Source organism: Eumetopias jubatus, unplaced genomic scaffold, assembly GCF_037043125.1.
Source record: "Eumetopias jubatus isolate StellerSeaLion01/CBP00866 unplaced genomic scaffold, mEumJub1_p1.0 scaffold_3, whole genome shotgun sequence".
NCBI classification, from domain to species: Eukaryota; Metazoa; Chordata; class Mammalia; order Carnivora; family Otariidae; genus Eumetopias; species Eumetopias jubatus.
Genome location: NW_028274809.1, coordinates 194,653,570 through 194,673,384, shown reverse-complemented (window position 1 = coordinate 194,673,384; position 19,815 = coordinate 194,653,570). Strand labels below are relative to the sequence as shown.

The 19,815-nt window shown below is 50.8% G+C and overlaps 1 protein-coding gene across 1 annotated transcript in view; it reads right to left on the bottom strand.

Annotated features, from left to right (window-relative positions):
• The window catches only part of LOC148164790 (voltage-dependent N-type calcium channel subunit alpha-1B-like), a 64,095-nt gene extending 47,361 nt beyond the window's left edge, over window positions 1-16,734 (bottom strand). The window contains 2 exon segments of the mRNA XM_088021934.1: window positions 15,658-15,859; window positions 16,654-16,734. Of these exon segments, the coding sequence (XP_087878060.1) occupies window positions 15,658-15,740 (83 nt within the window). The 5' untranslated portion in view covers window positions 15,741-15,859; window positions 16,654-16,734.
• Window positions 16,735-19,815: the final 3,081 nt, after the last annotated feature.

The following is a 19,815-nucleotide window of genomic DNA, read 5'->3' as shown; positions in this document are numbered from 1 at the left end:
CACCCTTTCAGTGGTCCCGCGGCCGAAAGGAAGAGCAAGACACTCACGCTGACCCACGCCTTCAACCCTCACCCCCGGGAACCTCGACGCAGCGCTGGCAGGTCAGGTCTCCCATGCCCCTATGTCCTAACCCTCGCCCTCGGTTGGCTTGCGAGGGGTCAGTCCCCAGAGCCTGGCTCCAAAGCCCCCCAGATTCGGGACACCGGAGCAATATCGAGCAACTCAGGCTGCCACCCAGAAGGAAAATGCGCCATTTGGTACTCGGGAAAGCATTCAGAGCAGGAGAATTCTGAATGCCCATCCCAAGGAACACACAAATTTTGCGCCCTCTAGCGGCAAACCCTGAGCCTGACACTCAACCTAACCCACGCCCTCAAAACAAACCCCGGGGAAGCAGGCCACAGTGCTGGCACATTGGGCCTTCCCAGCCCCTAAGCCCTAACCCTATACCTCGCTGGCTTCTGAGGCCTCGGGCCCCAGAGGCCTGGCCCTAAAGCCACAGGGATCAGGGGCACCTGAGCAATACCGGAGGATTCAGCCTGTCTCCCAGGAGGAAACCGCACCATGGGGAACACGGGGCAAAGCTTTCCGAGTAGGAGAACTCTGGGTGCACATCCCGGCGAAATGCCACATTCAACGGCCCCCTGCCCGCCAACCCTGAGCCTGACACTCACCCTGACCCACACCCCCCACTCAGACCCCCCGCCCCCCAAAGCTTGCCCCAGCGTGGGCAGATCAGGGCTGAAACGACCCTAGGCCATAAGCCTATCCCTAGGTTGGCTTCTGAGCTTCTGTCCCCAGAAGCCTGGCTCCAAAGCCCCAGGGATGGCAATAACTGAGCAACACCAGAGGACTCGGCTTGCCAAAAAGAATTCAAACACACTACTTGCAACTGCAGAGAGGGTTCAGAACACAACTCTGAATGCCCATCCCAGCCAACGCACAAATTTGGCGCCCTCTGGCGGCCCACCCTGAGCCTGACACAACCTGACCCACGCCCTCAAGACACACCCCCCAGAGCAGGTTCCAGTGCTTACACGTCAGCCCTGCCGTGCCCCTAGGCCCTAACCGTCACCCTAGAGGCCTCTGAGGGTCTGTCCCCAGGGGCTTGACTCCAAAGCCCTAAGGATTTGGGACACCTGACCATTACCAGAGGACTCAGCCTGCCACTAAAACGGAAAACATGCCATTGGGAACTCCACTAAGCATTCAGAACAGGAGATCTGGGCTGGTCCATCCCAACGAAACCCAAGTTCAATGTGCCCACGCCACAATCCCTGAGCCTGACACTCCCCCCGACCGACAGCCTCAACCCAGATCCCGGGAAGCTCATCGCAGCGCCGGCACATCAGGCCTGTCATGCCCCTCAGCCCTAAGCCTAACCCCAGGTTGGCTTCTGAGCGGTCTGTCTCCAGGGCCTGGCTCCAAAGCACAAAGGATTCGGGACACCCGAGCAGTATCAAGGGACTCAGGCTGCCACCCGGAAGGAAACCGCACCACTGGCAACTCCGGAAAGCATTCAGAGCAGGAGAACTCTGAATGCCCATCCCAGCAAAACTACACTTTCTGTGCCCCCTCGCGGCAAACCCTGAGCCTGACACTCAACCTGACCCCCACCTCCAAGACTAACCGCCCATCCCAAGCCCACCAGAGTTCCCGCAGACCAGGAGTGCCGTGCACCTGGGCCTTAACCCTAACCCTCGCTTGGCTTCAGAAAGGTCTCTCCCTAGGTCCCTGGCTCCATGCCCCACAGATTTGGGCCACCTGAGCAATACCAGAGGACTCAGCCTGACACCACAAATCAAAATGCACCATTTGGCACTTCTGAAAGCACTGAGAGCAGGAGAACTCTACCTGCCGTACCCCTAGGCCCTTACCCCAACCTTAGGTTGGCTCCTGAGTGCTTTGTTCCCTAGGGCTCGCTCCAGAGCAAGACCAGAGGACTCAGCTTGCCACCCAGAGAGAAACCCCGCCGTTTGTAACTCAGGAAAGGATTCACAGCAGGAGAACGCTGCATGCCCATCCCAGCGCACCCACCCTTTCAGCGGTCTCCCGGCTGAAAAGAAGAGCAAGACACTCACGCTGACGCAAGACACTCATGCTGACCCACGCCCTTGACCCCCACCCCCAGGAACCTCGACGCAGCGCTGGCAATCAGGCCTCTGGTGTCCCCATGTCCTATCCCTCACCCTAGGTTGGCTTCTGAGCGCTCTGTCCCCAGAGCCTGGCTCCAAAGCCCCAGGGATCTGGGACACCTGACCAGTACCAGAGGATTCTGCCGGCCACTAAAAAGGAAAACGTGCCATTGGGAACTCCGGGAGGAATTGAGAGCAGGAGAACTGTGCCAGTCCATCCCAACGAACCCCAAGTTCAATGTGCCCAGTCCGCAATCCCTGAGCCTGATGCTCCCCCAACCCACGGCCTCAACTCAGACCTCAGGAAGTTCATCACAGCGCCGGCACATCAGGCGTGTCATGGCCCTAAGCCCAAAGACTAACCTTAGGTTGGCTTCTGAGTGGTCTGTCCCCAGAGCCTGACTCCAAAGCCCCAAGGATTCGGGACACCCGAGCAGTATCAAGGGACTCAGGCTGCCACCCAGAAGGAAACCCCGCCACTGGGACTCTGGAAAGCATTCAGAGCAGAACTCTGAATGCCCATCCCAGTGAAACTACACTTTCTGCTCCCCCTTGCGGCAAACCGAGCCTGACACTCAACCTGACCCCCACCCTCAAGACATACAGCCCATCCCAAGCTCGCCCCAGTTCCCGCAGACCAGGAGTGCCGTGCACCTGGGCCCTAACCCTAACCCTCACTTGGCTTCGGGGAGCTCTCTCCCTAGGTCCCTGGCTCCATGCCCCAGGGATTTGGGCCACCTGAGCAATACCAGAGGACTCAGCCTGACCCCACAAAGCAAAATGCGCCATTTGGCACTTCCGAAAGCACTGGGAGCAGGAGAACTCTGCATGCCGTGCCCCTGGGCCCTAACCCCAAGCCTAGATTGGCTCCTGAGTGCTTTGATCCCAGAGGTCTCGTTCCAGAGTCCCAAAGGCAAGGGACACCTGAGCAATACCAGAGGACTGAGCTTGCCACCCAGTGAGTAACCCCACCGTTTGGAACTCCGGAAAGGATTCACAGCAGGAGAACGCTGCATGCCCATCCCAGCGCACCCACCCTTTCAGCGGTCCCCCGGCCGAAAAGAAGAGCAAGACACTCACGCTGACCCACGCCTTCAACCTTCACCCCCGGGAACCTCGACGCAGTGCTGGGAGGTCAGGACTCCCATGCCCCTATGTCCTAACCCTCATCCTCGGCTGGCTTCTGAGGGGTAAGTCGCCAGAGCCTGGTTCCAAAGCCGCACAGGTTCGGGACACCGGAGCAATATCGAGCGACTCAGGCTGCCACCCAAAAGGAAAATGCGGCATTTGGAACTCCGGAAAGCATTCAGAGCAGGAGAACTCTGAATGCCCATCCTAAGGAATGCACAAATTTTGCACCCTATGGCGGCAAACCCCGACCCTGACACACAACCTGACCCACGCCCTCAAGACAAACCCCTGATGCTGCCACGTCGGGCCTGCCGGGCCCCTAGGCCCTAACCCTATCCCTCCCGGGCTTCTGAGGGCTCTGGCCCCAGAGGCCTGGCTCTAAAGCCACAGGGATCAGGGGCACCTGAGCAATACCAGAGGATTCAGCCTGTCTCCCAGAAAGGAAACTGCACCATTGGGAACTCGGGGCAAAGCTTTCCGAGTAGGAGAACTCTGCGTGCCCATCCCAGCGAAATGCCACTTTCAACGGCCCCTGCCCGCAAACCCTGAGCTTCACACTCACCCTAATCCCACGCCCCCTACTCAGATCGCCCACCCCCCGAAGCTTGCCCCAGCGTGGGTAGATCAGGGATGAAATGACCCTAGGCCGTAAGTCTATCCCTAGGTAGGCTTCTGAGTTTCTGTCCCCAGAAGCCTGGCTCCAAAGCCCCCGGAATGCCAATACCTGAGCGACACCGGAGGACTCAGCTTGCCGAAAAAAATTCAAACACACTACTTGCAACTCCGGAGAGCATTCAGAACACCAGAACTCGGAATGCCCATCCCAGCCAACGCACAAATTTGGCGCCCTCTGGCGGCCGACCATGATCCTGACACTCACCCTGACCCACGCCCTCTAGACAAACCCCACCGAGCAGGCTACAGTGCTTGCACGTCAGGCCCGCGGTGCCCCCAGGTCCTAACCTTCACCCTACGGAGGCATCTGAGGGATCTGTCCGCGAAGGCTGGCTCCAGCAAGACCAGAAGACTCAGCCTGTCACCCAGAAGGAAAACACGCCATGTGGAACTCAGGCCAGCGTTCAGAGAAGGAGTACACTGCATGCCCATCCCAGGGATGCCCCAGGTTCATCGGCCCCTTGGCCGCAATCCATGAGCCTGACACTCATCCTGAGGAACGCCCTAAAGTCAAAACACCCGTACCTTGCCACAGCGTCGGCACTTCGAGCCTGTCAGGCCCCCATGTCCTAACCGTGATCCTATGGAGACTTCTGAGGGGTCTGTCCCCAGAGGTCTGGCTCAGTTCCCAGGGATTCAGGACACCTGACCCGTACAAGTGGACTCAGCCTGCCACTACAACGGAAAACATGCCATTGGGAACTCCGGAAACCATTCAGCGCAGAACTGTGCTGGTCCATCCCAACAAAACCCAAGTGCAATGTGCCCAGGCCACAATCCCTGAGCCTGACACTTCCCTGACCCATGGCCTCAACTCAGTCCCCGGGAAGCTCATCACAGCCCTGGCAGATCAGGCCTGTCATGGCCCTAAGCCCTAAGCCTAACCCTAGGTTGGCTTCTGAGTGGTCTGTCCCCAGAACCTGGGTCCAAAGCCCCAAGGATTCAGGACACCTGAGCCATTTCAATGGAGTCAGGCTGCCACCCAGAAGAAAAATGCGCCATTTGGAACTATGGAAAGGATTCAGAGCAGGAGACCTCAGCACGCTCATCCCAGTCATAACCCACATTTATTGGCCCCCTGGCGGCAGACCCTGACCCTGCCACTCACCCTGAACAATGCCATCAACACAGACCTCTGGGAAGCTCTCCCCAGTATGGACATGTACGGTTCGCCCTGACCCTAGGCCCTATAAGCACAGGTTGGTTTCTTAGGGTTGTGTCCCCAGAGGCCTGGCTCCTAAGTACTATAGATGGGGACATCTGAGCAATACAAGAGGACACAGCCGGCCACCATGAAGGAAACCACGCCAATTGGAACCCCGGAAAGCATTCGCAGATGTTTGCATGCCAATTCCAGCGAACCTCAACATTCAGAGGACACCCGGCCACCAACCCTGAGCTTGACACTCACCCTGATTCATGCCTTCAACTCAGACCCCAGCTCGCCACAGTGCTGGCACATCGACTGCCATGCCCCTACGGCCAACCCTAATCCTAGGTAGGCTTCTGAGGTTTCTTTCCCCAGAGACCTGGCTCCAAAGCCTCAGGGATTCGGGACAGCAGTGCAATACGAGAGGACTCAACCTGCCACCCAGATGGAAAACACACTATTTGGAACTCAAGAAAGCATTCAGAGTAGGAAAACTCTGCATGCCCATCCCAGCGTACCCCTACTTTCAGTGGCTGCAAACCCTGACCTTAATCTGTGACCCATGTGGTCAACTCATGCCCCCGGGAAGCATTCCACGGCACAAGCCGATTGGGCCTGCCACACCCGTAGGCCCTAACCCTTACTCAGGGTTTGCTTCTGTGGGCTCTGTCTCCAGAGGCCTGGCAATAAAGCCCCAGGGATTGATGACACATGGGAAATACCAAAGAACTCAGCCTGCCACCCAGAAGGAAACTGTGCCATTTGGAAACCTGGAAAGCATTCAGAGCAGGAGAACCCTACTTGCCCACCCCAGCCAAACCCCACATTCAGGGGTCCCCTGGTGGCATACCCTGAGCCTGACACTCACTCTGACGCATCCCCCAACTCAGAGCCCTGGAAAGCATGACACAGTGTTGGCAGATGTGGCTGAAATAACCCTAGGCCATTATCCTAACCCTAGGTTGGCTTCTGAGGGATCTGTCCCTAGAGGCCAGGCTCCAAAGTCCCAGGAAATGGGACACCTGAGCAATACCGGAGGACTCAGGCTGTCGCCCAGAAGGAAACCGCACCATTTGGAACTGTGGGAAGCGTTCAGAGCAGGAGTAAACTGCATGCACAATAAAGCACACCTGCACTTTCATTGGCCCCCTTGCCGCAAACCATGAGCTTCACACTCACCCCGACACACGGCCTCAACTCAGACCCCCGGGAAGCTAGCCATAGTGCCGTAGATTCAGCCTGCCAAGCCCCTAAGGCCCTACCATAACCTAGGTTTGCTTCTCAGGAGTCGGTCCTCAGAGGCCTGTTTCCAAAGCCCCAGGAATTGGGACCACCTGAGAAGTACCAGAAGACTCAGCCTACACCCAGAAGGAAACCTCACCGTTTGGACTCCAGAAAGCATTCAGGGCAAGAGAAACCTGCATGTCCACCCCATCCATCTCCCACATTCAGTGGTCGGGCCTAAAATCCTGGGCCTGGCACTCACCCTGACCCATGCCCACAACTCAGCTCCCTGGGAAGCTCACCACTGTGTTGGTAGATCGGGCCTGCCACGCACATAAGCCCTAACCTTAAACCTATTTTGGCTTGTGATGGGTCTGTCCCCAGAGGCCTTCCTCTAAACTCCAGGGATTGGGGACAACTGAGCAATACCAGAGGACTCAGACTGACACACAGAAGGAAACCTCGCCATTGGGAACTCCGGATGCCCATCCTAGCGAACCCCCACTTTCAGCGGCCCCCTGGCCAAAATCCCTGGCATGACATTCATCCTGATCCACGCCCTCAACTCAGTCCCCTGGAAAGCCTGCCACAGTGCTAGCAGATCGGGCCTGTCATGCCCGTAGTCCCGAACCCTAACCCTGGCTTGGGTTCTGATGGGTTTTTCCCCAGATTCCTGGCTACAAAGCTCCGGGCACTGGGGACACCTCAATAATAGGAGAGAACTCAGGCTGCCACCGAGAAGGATCCTGCGTCATTTGGAACTACGGAAAGGTCTCTGACCTGGAGAAATCTGCACGCCCATCCCGGCGAACCCCCACATTGCGCTGTACCTCAACAAGAACACTTCACAGTTCGATATGCATTTATGATAAAAACTCTAAACCATCTGGGTATAGAGGGAACACACCTCAAAATAACAAAGTCCATATATGAAAAACTCACAGCTGACATCATACCCAAGGGTGAAAAGCTGAAAACATTTCCACTAAGATCAAAAACAAGACAAAGAGGGCGCCCATGTGGCTCAGATGGTTAACCGTCTGCCTTCGGCTCGGGTCACAATCCCAGGGTCCTGGGATCGAGTCCTGCATTGGGCTTCCTGCTAGGCGGGGAGCCTGCTTCTCTCTCTGCCTCTGCCTCTCTCTCTCTTTCATGAATAAATATAAAACATATAAAAGACAAAAAAACAAGACAAAGATGCCCACTCTCATCACTTTCATTCAACACAGTATTGAAAGACCTAGCCAAAGCATTCAGACAAAAAGAAAAGAAAGAAAGAAAAGATGAAATCCAAATAGGAAAACTGTCACTGTTTGCAAATGACATACTATATATAGAATTCCATAGAGATTCCAACAAAACTGTTAGAATCAACAAATTCAGTAAAGCTGCAGGATACAAAGGCAATATACAGAGACCTGTTGCATTTCTTTTTTTAAAGACTTTATTTATTTGACAGAGAGAGACAGGACAAGCAGGGTGAGCAGCAGAGGGAGAGGGAGATGCAGACTCCCCACTGAGCAGGAAGTCCGCTGCGGGTCTCGATGACAGCACCCCGGGATGGTGACCTGAGCCAAAGACAGATGCTTAACTGACTGAGCCACACAGGTGTCCCAACTTGTTGCATTTCTATGTACTGATGACAAACCTTCCCAAAGAGAAAATAAGAAAGCAATGCCATTTACAATTGCATCAAGAAAAAAAAACCTAGGAGAAAAGTAACCAAGAATAAGAAAGACCTGGTACACTGAACACATGTTGGAAAAGGAAGGAAAAACACATGCATGTTGAGGGGGCATGTATGGGTCAAAGAAACAGAGGACGACACAAATAAACGGAAGCGTACGTCCTGCTCATTAACCGGAAGAGTTAATCATGTTCACATGTCCACAGCAACCAAAGCAATCTACAGATGTGATGAAATCCCTATCTGAATTCCAGTGCCATTATTCAAAGAAATAGAAGACAGTCCTAAAATTCATATGGAATCACAGAAGACACCAAATACCCAGAGCAACCTGGAGAAAGAAGAGAGCAGGAATCACCACACGCCCGGATTTCAAGCTAGATTACAAAGCTGTGCTCATCAAAACTGTATGGTGCTGACATAGAAACAGACACACAGGTCAATGGAACTGAATAGAAAGCTCAGGAAATGATAATCATAGCACTTTGGGCAAAGTGTACTCATTAGAGTCAGTACATTAAAGGTATATTTAGACTTAGCTCTGATATAATTATTATTAACTCTGAACGGGAATTAATATTTATCTCCTGTTTCAACAGCTGATTCCAATAAATGCATTTCTTTAAACTTGTTTTATATAAACACATATTATTAAATAAGAGTGATTTAGAATCCACGTTTTTAAGAAATATTAAAATCACTTTAATAAACCTATCATGGAAAAGAAACAGATATCAATTATCACAACTGATAGCATCACAAAAGACAGACACAATCTCTTATCGGATGGAAGAATATAACATTTTGAGTAGTTCTGCCCAAATGTTAAACCTGTTGAAAGCTATAAATCCGGCAAGTCATTTACAAAAACACACGAGAGAAATGTTCTAACAAATAGTATGAACATGTAATCAATAAAGTCCACACTGCATATATTCCAACAGGAAAAAATACTTTCCCAAAAAATAAACTGTAAAACAAAAAAAATGGAGGAGAAGAAGGAAGAGGAAGAGGAGGAGAAGAAGAAGAAGAAGAAACCTGAGAAACTAACCCACACATGCATGGCCTTAACTTACGACACAGGAGCAGAAAATATACAACGGGGAAAGGACTGCCTCTTCAGTGAACGGTCCTGGAAAACCGCACACTACATGCAGAAGAATGGAACTGGATCGCTTTCTTACAGCACACACAAAAATTTTAAATGGATGAATGACTTGAATATAAGACCGGAATCCATAAACCTCCGAGAACAAAACACAGGTAGTGAGTTTCTCGACATTGGTTTTGGCAAAGAGTCTTTTAGATCGGACACCAAAGGCAAAGGCAACAAATGCAAAAATAAACAAGTGGAACGACATCAAACTGAAATTTCTACATGGCAAAAGAAACCATCAAAACTTAAAAGGCAACCTACCCAATGAGAAAAAAAATCTGCAAATCATATGTGTGAGAAGAGGCTAATATCCAAAATATACAAAACACTCATACAAATCAAAACAGACAAAAAAAACCTGTATAAAAAATGGGGAGAATATGTGAATACTTTCCAAAGATGGCACCCAGGTGGTCAAAAGACACAGAAAAAGTTGTTCAACAACACTAATCGTCGTCAGGGAAACCTAAGTCAAACCCATAATCCGCTATCTCCTCACACCTGTCGGGATGGCATTTGTCCCAGAGACAGACACCAGGTGTGGTCAAGGGTGTGTAGACAAGGGGACCCTGTGCACTGTTGGTGGGAATGTACATTGGTGCAGCACCCGTGACAAAGAGTATGGAGGTTCCTGGAAAAATGAATCCAACTACCACATGACCCAGTGATTGCTCTGGGTGGATTTATTTGGAGAACACAAAAACACTACCTCAAAAAGATAGATGCACTCCCATGTTCACTGCAGCATTCTTCACAGTAGCCAGACATAGAGACAGACACCTTGGGAGCATTATGCTAAGTAACTCAACACAGAAAGACAAATACCAGATGTTCATGGACGTTCCACATGGAAAAAAAAATACTGAATGCACAGATACTGAGAACAGATTGCTGGTTGCCAGATCCAGGGATGGGGGAGGAATGGGGGAAGGTGGTCAAAGGCACAATGTTTGGGCGCCTGGGTGGCTCAGTTGGTTAAGCAACTGCCTTCGGCTCAGGTCATGAACCTGGAGTCCCGGGATCGAGTCCCACATCGGGGTCCCTGCTCAGCAGAGAGTCTGCTTCTCCCTCTGACCCTCTTCCCTCCCGTGCTATCTCTCATTCTCTCTCTCTCTCAAATAAATAAATAAAATCTTTAAAAAAAAAAAAGGCAAAATGTTTGAGTGATAAAATGCATAAGTCTTGGAACGTTCTGTGCAGCATGGAGACTAAAGCTAACCCTGCAGGATGGCGTACAGGTTCCCCCGCTATTTGAAAGTAGTTTCCTTCCTTCCTAGGAAGGAAACCTCTCACAGCAAGAATGGTGTAGACCAAAGGAGGAATTACCATTCATTTCTACAGAAAAAAATCACATGCTCAGACTCCAAAAACGACTTCTCTTTGGCTTTTCCTAGGCCTCGGGACACGACTTCCTAACAGATGCCCAAAATAAATGGAGATGAAGCACAGCAGATGCTCACAGACACAATTCAAAGTGCTGGGGGCTGGACGTGGAGAGTGGTTCCCAGGAAAGACCTGGTTGAGGTGCACGCCGCCTCTGCAGTGGCTCCCCGCAAAACAGATGAGGAACGCGATGCTCACTTTTCGACTTTTTTCATCAGAGCGAAATCCTCTTCAGGATTCCTCCTGTTATTGAAGCTGGGTAATGAAACAGATCTTTAAAAAAAAAAAAAAAAAAAAGCCATGTGTACCGTGAACTTTTAAAAAGTGGGGGATATTGTACTTGAAAGTCGCTGAGGGAGTAGATGTTAACTGTTCTCCTGGACACGCACATCAGCAGATCCACCGTGAAAGGCACCTTCCTGAGCATGTGGAACACAGACGACCTCCTACCCCCAGAAACCTCCTCCTTCCCCTCACTCAGGACAACCAGCCACAGCTGGGAGTTACCCCAATTCCTCTTTCTCCCATTCCCAGTATCTAACCCATCAGCAAATCCGGTGAGCTCCTTCTTAAACGTACCCAGAATAGGACTGACCACTCCTTCCAAGGCCACCTATCCGGTCCACTGTTGGTGGGAACTAGAGGCCATCTCTTGCCTGAGTTCCTGGAAAAGCTTCATCATGGACCTCCCCTGCCCACCCTCAACACTCTGTCATCTGTTCTCAACACTGTAGCCAGGATGGCCCAAGGAAATAGGGTCCCATGGGGTCACAGCACTGCAATGGCTTTCTGTCTCCCTCTGTCACCTCCCTGAGGTCATGTCCTAAGCTGTCTCCCGTGGCCACAGGGCCTTCTTGCTACTTCTGGACATACCTGGTACGCTCCTGCCCCGGGACTTATACACATGCTTTCCTTCTGTTTAGAATGCTCTTGATGTGATATCACTCACCTTCTTTAGATCTTGACTCAAGGATCACCTTCCTAGTGAAGTCCCACCTGGCTCTATGTGAATAGCAAGCACCACCCTTACCTCCCCTGCAGCACCCCAGCCCTGTCTCCTGCTCCGTATTTCCGTAGCAGTTATCACAGTCACCAGTCCGTCTCGGCAGGGTAGAAACGAAGGCCTACACTGACGCTTTCACCACTGACTCCCTCCGATTTCCTGGTCCAAAGCCCCGGGGGAAAAGGTGCCCCCAGGAGTCTGGCACAGCCAGGATGCCAAGGACCAGGGGTCCATCGACTGCACCCTGAACACTATCAGGAAAATGAGCCACACGAGGAATCCACCTGCCCATGAGACCTGAAGCCAGACACCTTCCTCAATTACAGGTGAGCACTCACACTTCCTCTCCTTGCCTGAGGTGCTCATCTGAGAAAGGTGAGCAGAGATCCACCCAGGATCCAACTCTCCCTCTGGCCAAGGTCCTGGGAAACAGACATCTCTCCTCCCTGCACCAACCACCTGGGATTGACGTCCGGAATACTCCTGCGGTCAGGCGGAGTGGTGCACCTGTCCCTCTTTCCTGCGATATCATCACAAACCAGGCTGTGCTGCACATTTTCCAGGAAGGAGCCTGCAGCGGCATCAACAGGCCAACCAGGCTCGGCCTCAGTCTCGCACATCAGGCCCCATGCAGAAGTAGAACTGCACGGATACTGGTGTCCTGTGTGGCCTCGGAACCTAATGGTAGGAGCTGAGATTTCAGTTGCAGATGAAAAGCGACCTCTTGCACACAGCACAGGAATGTGGAGAGGATTTCTCAGGGGTGGGGCTCTGGAAGAACTGCTTCTGCTGACTGAATTCACACACACCAGGCAGAGGACATCTGCTGTGCCTCTTCTGAGGAAGCAGGGGCACAATGGGCAAGAATCGATAATGCTGCCTGTGGGCTGCTTCCCACCAACCACCCTGCTGAGCCAAGGGCTCAAGCACCAAACAGGAAGCAACTCTCTCATCACATCTGCAGCAGGAGGGCTGGCCAGGGAGTACAGCCCAGTCCCTGTCCCTGTAGCAAGCTGGCCTGCGCATCATGAGCGAAAGTCCACCACCACGGCATCACAACCTCCCAGCTATCTGATCCGACTACCCCGCCAGGCTCAGACCTGCTCACACAGTGAGTCATAAGACCCAGCGACTTCCTTCCACTGCAGCTCAATGCTTCTCACAGAGAAGCAAACGCCAGCCTCACAAATGTGCTCACCATTAGCTCTGGAATTCCCTGGGTGGCGTCTACACTGGCCCACACAGGTGTCCCATCCAGACCACTCCACAAGTACCCTAGGGTTTCAAGCCACTTTCAAACTGCCCTTAGAAAGGCAGGAACTAGCTCAATTAGGCACACCAGCCAAGTGACTCGATGTGCTGGAAATTCAGACAACATCCTCGCTGAACACCAAGGCTTCCAAGTCCGAGCTTCAAACCTTCGCTCGCTGGGCATTGAGCACCATGTCAGCATCAACACTGGTCTTGCAATTCACTTGTCTCCCATTCCTTAAAATCAGAAACCAAGCTCCAGTCACCACTCCATTTTCCCTCCAGAAAAATAAGGCAAATGACAGAATAAAACACTACGTGTGCACAGCACACTTCTAATCGAAATATAATTCCTTGGTCTTTCTCATACGGGCAGCCCTACATTACCCATACTAATGAGAGAGGTCACGAGTTCAATCATTATATATATATATATTTGACCTTGAGTTTTTCCTTACGATATTTGTATCTCAAAGTCAATGTCTATATTGTTTTCTTAAAATAATAATAATAATAATAATAATAATAATAATAATGACATGGTCACATAAGGGTCTGGATCTCCATAGCCACACAACATGGCTCTGGTCCAGATAAGGATGAAGACACTACTTCAGCCCACGAAGCGAAGCCCTTTCCCTCAGGGATCCCGACATGCCTCACGGTATGATGAGTTCCTTTGCTACATGGAGTTGTCCGAGTACAAAGGATGCAGGCACCCTCCAGGATTCCTTCCATTTTCTTCATAAATTCCCCAGCTCAAGTCACAAGTGACTCACCGGGTCAAGCTTCCAGAGCCTAGGATGGGCCACCAGGTAAGCAGCCCCCTCAGGGAAGGCTAACAGGGGGCTCGATTTCTGTTGGGAGCACGATGCACCACTCCCTGAGCTCCTAAAGAACCTACACTCCTCCATGTGCCCCTCTCACAAAGGACAGGGCACCCTGTTACAGCTCTGAGGCTGTGTTTTACTTTAAAACATGATTTCTAGTATCGGAATGTGGTTCATGGAAGAGGAAAACATGAACACCCACCAAGGATTCTGATCATATTTCGGAAGATTATTTTCCCACTGTTTAATTAAATCGAGATATAAAAACACACAGATAGCCCCTTCCACTAGAAGGTATGATTCACTTTGGTGATGGAAAGAAGAGCAGGAAATAAAAGAGTAACAGATGTTCCGATGACCCGTCATTTCCATAATCAAAATTTTGAAACTTCACACACACTCAAAGAAAGAAACTCAAACAAACGTCTTGGCCTGGCACCTCTGAGACGTCTGAACTGGAGTGACAGGGACAGACGATGATGTCGTGTATGTTGGGTGAGGCTGGTGCCACAGAAGAAGGTGCTCGGCCAGCTCTCCACCTGGGCCTCACCTGTCCTCGGCCAGGAACCTCCTCACGGCCCTCCACCTGTCACCACTCTCACCCGGGAGACCCAAAGCCACCCCTGGAGCCCGCCCTGCCCACACCCTCCTGCTCCAGGCACTCAGCTCTCCTCTGAGACCCCTGTCAGCTTTACCCAGACCTGGAACTCCCCCATCTGCTGCACAGCTCCAGGACTCCCCTCTTCTTCCAAAATGACACTGGCCCAAGGCTTTCATGAGAAAGGTGGAAGGCTACCTAATGAATGGTTCACTACTTTCCCCTTCTGTCGTATTTCTCTCCAATTACCTTCCTACCTGGGCAAACTGTAAGGAACGTATCAATGGAACATGGACATGCTCTGAGACCTGCTTCTTTCATTGCAGCCTTCAGAGGACTCCTTGTACAATAAAACACCGTATCCTATGACAGGGGGTTTAAAACCTTTATTCACAGAATAACACAGCCCAAATCACCTCATTTTTAATTGCTCTTCATCAGGCAGAACAGTTTCTGTGGACAAAAGCCTTTCCATAGATATTAGATGCCAGCAATTTCATAAGGAGTCAATGGAAGCTCTGTGGGATAACCTGACTCACCTAGGGTCAGGCAAGCAGTTCCAGAACTCAACCCAGTGCTCCTGACGCCAAGCCCCTTGATGCCACCAGCATCCAGAATTCTCAAAGACTCTCCTTCTGACTCCACCACCAAAAAAGCTACAGAGAAAATCGGCATGTCAAAATATCTAGATGACACATTTAGAAAAACTAGAAAGTCAAGCTCAACTTTTATTTTTTTTTAAGATTTTATTTATTTATTTGACAGAGAGAGACACAGCGAGAGAGGAAACACAAGCAGGGGGAGTGGGAGAGGGAGAAGCAGGTCCCCCGCGGAGCAGGGAGCCCGATATGGGGCTCGATCCCAGGACCCCGGGATCATGACCTGAGCCGAAGGCAGACGCTTAATGACTGAGCCACCCAGGCGCCCCTCAAGCTCAACTTTTAAACAGTAAAAGGCTGCTTTGAATAATTTTGATTTTTCCCTCGACCCTAATTGTAACTCTTCTGATGAAAAGACTAATCAATTATGAAACATCACCTTTGACAAATGACAAGACATCATCCGAGTCTGTATCCTATGACAAAAAGCCAACTAACTCTAGATGCTGGCCACTCAACCATATCCTAGGCCCAAATGAATAAACGCTGTTAGATGAAGGAACAAATGATATGTTAAAAACACACAAAGAGTAAATTTCACCTTCCCTTTCTAATAAAGGTTACTTCTAGGAAACAGATGATCAGAATCTGTTTTGTAAGCAATAAGTGAATAGAGAAAATGGGATCCCCTGCACCTGCAATCTTCTACCTGCAGAGAAATTAACTAACTCCTGCACCAAATGGAGAATGCTGACAGCTACTGAAGTTTTACTTCATGGCTCAACTAGAGAAAAGAGGAAAGCCCAGGAGGTTTGGGGTTCATGAGAGGTTTTACCTCCTGTCCTGACATGATGATGACACTGTGCCAAACGGGCCTGCTGCTTTCTCTGAACGCTGACGTCCTGTGACAAGCTGCATCACTGACTCACATGCTGATGTTCAGAACTTCGGGTCTCCTGGAGCCAGAGCAGAGAAGTGCTGTCAGGTGGGGATGAGAAGGCACCTCCCACCTATGGCCTGCACACCTGCTCCGGTTTCTGGGAGAAGGGGAAACACACACTTGTTTTTTAAGTAGTCATTATCTTCATTCTAAAGTAGACCAATGACTTTGACATTTTTGGAAAAGCGAAATTACTCTTCCAAATGAACACCTCAACTCATCTGTTCCTCATGCAACTTGAGTGGGGTCTGGTTTACTCCAGCCTCCAGGCCCCCACCTGGAAGACCCTCCTGCACCATCCTGACAGCCCATTACCACCATCCCCGGGGGACATGGGGCACAATGCTGAAGTTGGGGGATGACTCTAGGGCTTGTTGCCACCGCACCTGTGCCTGGGGGAGCAGGAACATGGAGGGCCCTCCCAGACGATCATAAGGGACCATTACCACCATCCCCCTGAGGACATGGGGCACAATGCTGAAGTTGGGGGACGGCTCTGGGGCTTGTTACCACCACACCTGTGCCTGGGCGAACAGGGGACACCCTGCTGAACTCGGGGTGCTGCTCAAGGTCCATTACCTGCACTGTGCCAGGGGACAGGGGGCACCCCACTGAAGTTGGGGACTGTGTGCAGTCCTTCCGTGCACTTCCAGGGGAACGAGGCAAACCCTGAAATGTCCGCCACCCATCCCCCAAAAACTCGGGTGAGCGGGGCCCTGGAGTTCACGGGGCTGGGGGATATGGCCAGTTGAAGGGCTTTCAAGGGAAAAAGAAAACTCATCTGAGTTCGCGGGATTAGCTCGCTCCCCGCCGCCTTCGAGAACCCCCAACTCCCATCCAGGGCGCACCCTGCCCCCGGGACCCCCACCCCAACCCGCAGCGCGCTCTCACCCAGCCGGGAACGCCACAAGTGAACTCTCTCGGAGCGGGCCGAGCTGCCCGACCTCTGCAACCCCCGGGCACTCCGGGTCCTCCCGCAGAGGTAGCTCCACCCCCACGCGGTGACTGGTCGGGGAGGGTGGTGCCCCGAGCCCATTGGATGCCGCGCCTGCCTCTACCGGCCAACCCGCCCTCACGCCCGCGGCTCCCCGCGACCGCAGGTGGTCCAGGAGGCCCCTCCTCAAGCCAGCACCTGGCTTGGCGGCGCAGGCATGGGCGGGGGTTATGGGCAGGGTCCGCCCCAGGCACACACCCGGCCCATTCCGCGGACGCCTCGGGCTTCAGACCACCCCCAGAGCCCTGCCCCTTCCCTTCCTGCACCAACCCTGCCTGCAGAGCTGTTCCTGGCCCCCCGCAAGGTCAGCCCCACTCGGACCTTCCGAGGCTTTGGGCTTTAGGAAATGCAATGGTTTCACGCATTTCCAAGGCAGTTTTAAACCCAAAAAGTAATTCTCTAGGCGGGAAGAGCTTCACTTTCTGGTCTCACCCATGGAGTGGATAGTGCTTCTTGGACCTTCAAAGCATCCTTGTAGGATGAGCCCGTTTATGCTGGAATATATATATACATATGCTTGGTTCTGCAGGGAAGCTCCAGGATGAAGAACAGCCGCCCTTCTGTGCTGTTGGAGTCGTGAACCAGGAACATTTATTTTTCACTTAAAATGAAAACGTATTGTTATTGTTGACACTAAATGAGCAAACCCTTTTAAACAGCTGAGAGAGAAAGGAAGAGAGTTTTATTCAAACCCAGCTCAGGACAGCTGCCTGGGAGACACAATCTTCAGAAAGAAGGGAGTGCTCCGGGGAAGGAACATCTGGGGCAGGTTTATATATTTGTTCTGTGTTGTTTTACATACAGAGTTACAAATCGTCATGAGGGAGAACGTTCCGGAAATGTATAGACTTCTTCCTGTGTTTTCCGTTTGTGCAAGTCGGTATGACTTTAATCTTATGGGAGCCAGAGAGGTTCTTCCGTTTTTCTTATCTTTATGTTTGCAATGGCATTTTGGGTTATCTTTTTCTTCTCAAACCAGATGTACAATATGTGCTCGGGACAGAAATAGGACCCACGCTCTGAGGTTTTGCCCATTCGGAGCTTGGTAAAATGTTAAAGGGTAGCTTCTCTGGGAGCCCAGGATCCGGGCCCATGGATGGTAAAAGATAAAAATTTCCATTATCATTAGAATTACTACTCAAGGGAGGAACTTGAGACAAAAGTACCTTTAACGATAGTACCAAGAAATCAAAATGATGCCTACAGAAGTTTACCTGTTCCATGGTCCACACGGGTAACAGAGGGGTTCAGAGACGCTGGGCTCCTCCCCTTCTCCTGCCCAAATCTCTGAAGCACACAGATAACCTAAAGTCAGAATTTTAGAACGACTAAACATCTTAGAGATGTCTGGCACCATTCCCTTAGACTACAGAATAAAACAGAGTAGCTCATTTTCACAGCACTAATGGAAACATGAAGTGCTCCTAAAGCTTGGATACACTGTCTCAGTTCCTTCCTTGCTGATTTTGACTAATGTAAGTCATAGTCACACCATATAAACACTACGATGGTTGGGAAGGAAATAATCGTAGCTAAGAGACTATTTCAGCTGTGTTTATAAGCACTGTCTCACTTCGTAGAAGAGGCTGAGCTGAGTGTTTTTAAATACTATTTCAGACCTGTCTTACAGTACACTCTGATCATACCAGAGCCTGAACCAATTAAAAAAAGATAGTTCTTTCAGTAACTGTAATATTAGAAAAATATTATAATGTCTCTATTCCTAGAGATCGTGGAGTATCTCACTCAAAGATCCTTCAATTACGATGGGCAGAGGTTAAAAGGCCAACTGAATTCATTCCAGTTGGCCACACAACATAAAATTCCTGATCCTTGATATGTTTCCAGATAGAGAAGACCAGAGATAAGAGGGAAATAGCAGGGCACCTGGGTGGCTCAGTTGGTTAAGCGACTGCCCTCAGCTCAGGTCATGATCCTGGAGTCCCAGGATCGAGTCCCACATCAGGCTCCCTGCTCGGCGGGGAGTCTGCTTCTCCCTCTGACCCTCCCGCTCTTGCGCTCTGTCATTCTCTCTCTCTCTCAAATAAATAAATAAAACCTTAAAAAAAAAAAAAAAGAGGAAAATAGTACCGTGTATGGAATAACAAGGGATTTGGAGTCAGTTTGGAGATCCCACTTAGGTCTCTGACACTCAAATCCTCTGTGACTCGTATCGTTTCTGAGCCCCTGTCTAACCATCTAGAAAATGTGACTAATAATACCTACCTCATAGTTTAGAAGTTTAAGAGGGAGAATTCCACAAAGAGCCAGTGTGATGGCGCTCAACGGCAGGTGCTCAGGAAGCCATAATTACTATTTGGATCTATTTCTTTTCCAGATAAATGAACACGTGTTGAAACCCTATTTCTAATAGATGACTCACAAGATGATTTTCAAACCTTAAGGAAGGTCAAGAAGCTGCTATTGTGTCGTATTTCACTCAGAAATCATGTTGTTGGACTGGTGAGGACAATACAATAGCACCATCGTCACTAGGAGTGTGGAGCTTCCCATTTCCACATGGCCATGTTGTCCCCCTTAGCTCAGGGCCACCAGAAAGGGCAGCTTGGGTGGGAGACACCATCATCACTAGGAGTGTGGAGCTTCCCATTTCCACATGGCCATGTTGTCCCCCTTAGCTCAGGGCCGCCGGAAAGGGCAGCCGGGGGCGACCACATACCAAGGCTGCCAGGTGTGGCTGAGGCAGGCAGAACTCGGACTTAAGCCTCAACTCCTGTCTACCTTATTTATAGTGCTCTTCATGGATAGAATGCCATTGTCTGTGAGCTCTGATGTAGGAAAGATCGAGAATTTCCATTGCGATTCCCTCTCTGACCCTTAGGATATGTAGCAAAGTTACATTTAAGTTTTAAACATTGAGGGACTTCCTGGTTTTCTTTTCATTATGACTATGGCTCAATTCCCCTGTGGTCGAAGAATATAATCTAGTTAATTTCAGGCTTTTAAAATGTTTAGATTGATTCACGGCCCAACGTATCGTCTATTTGGGTAAATATTCTAGGACCACTTGAAAATAATGTATTCTGCACTTACTATGT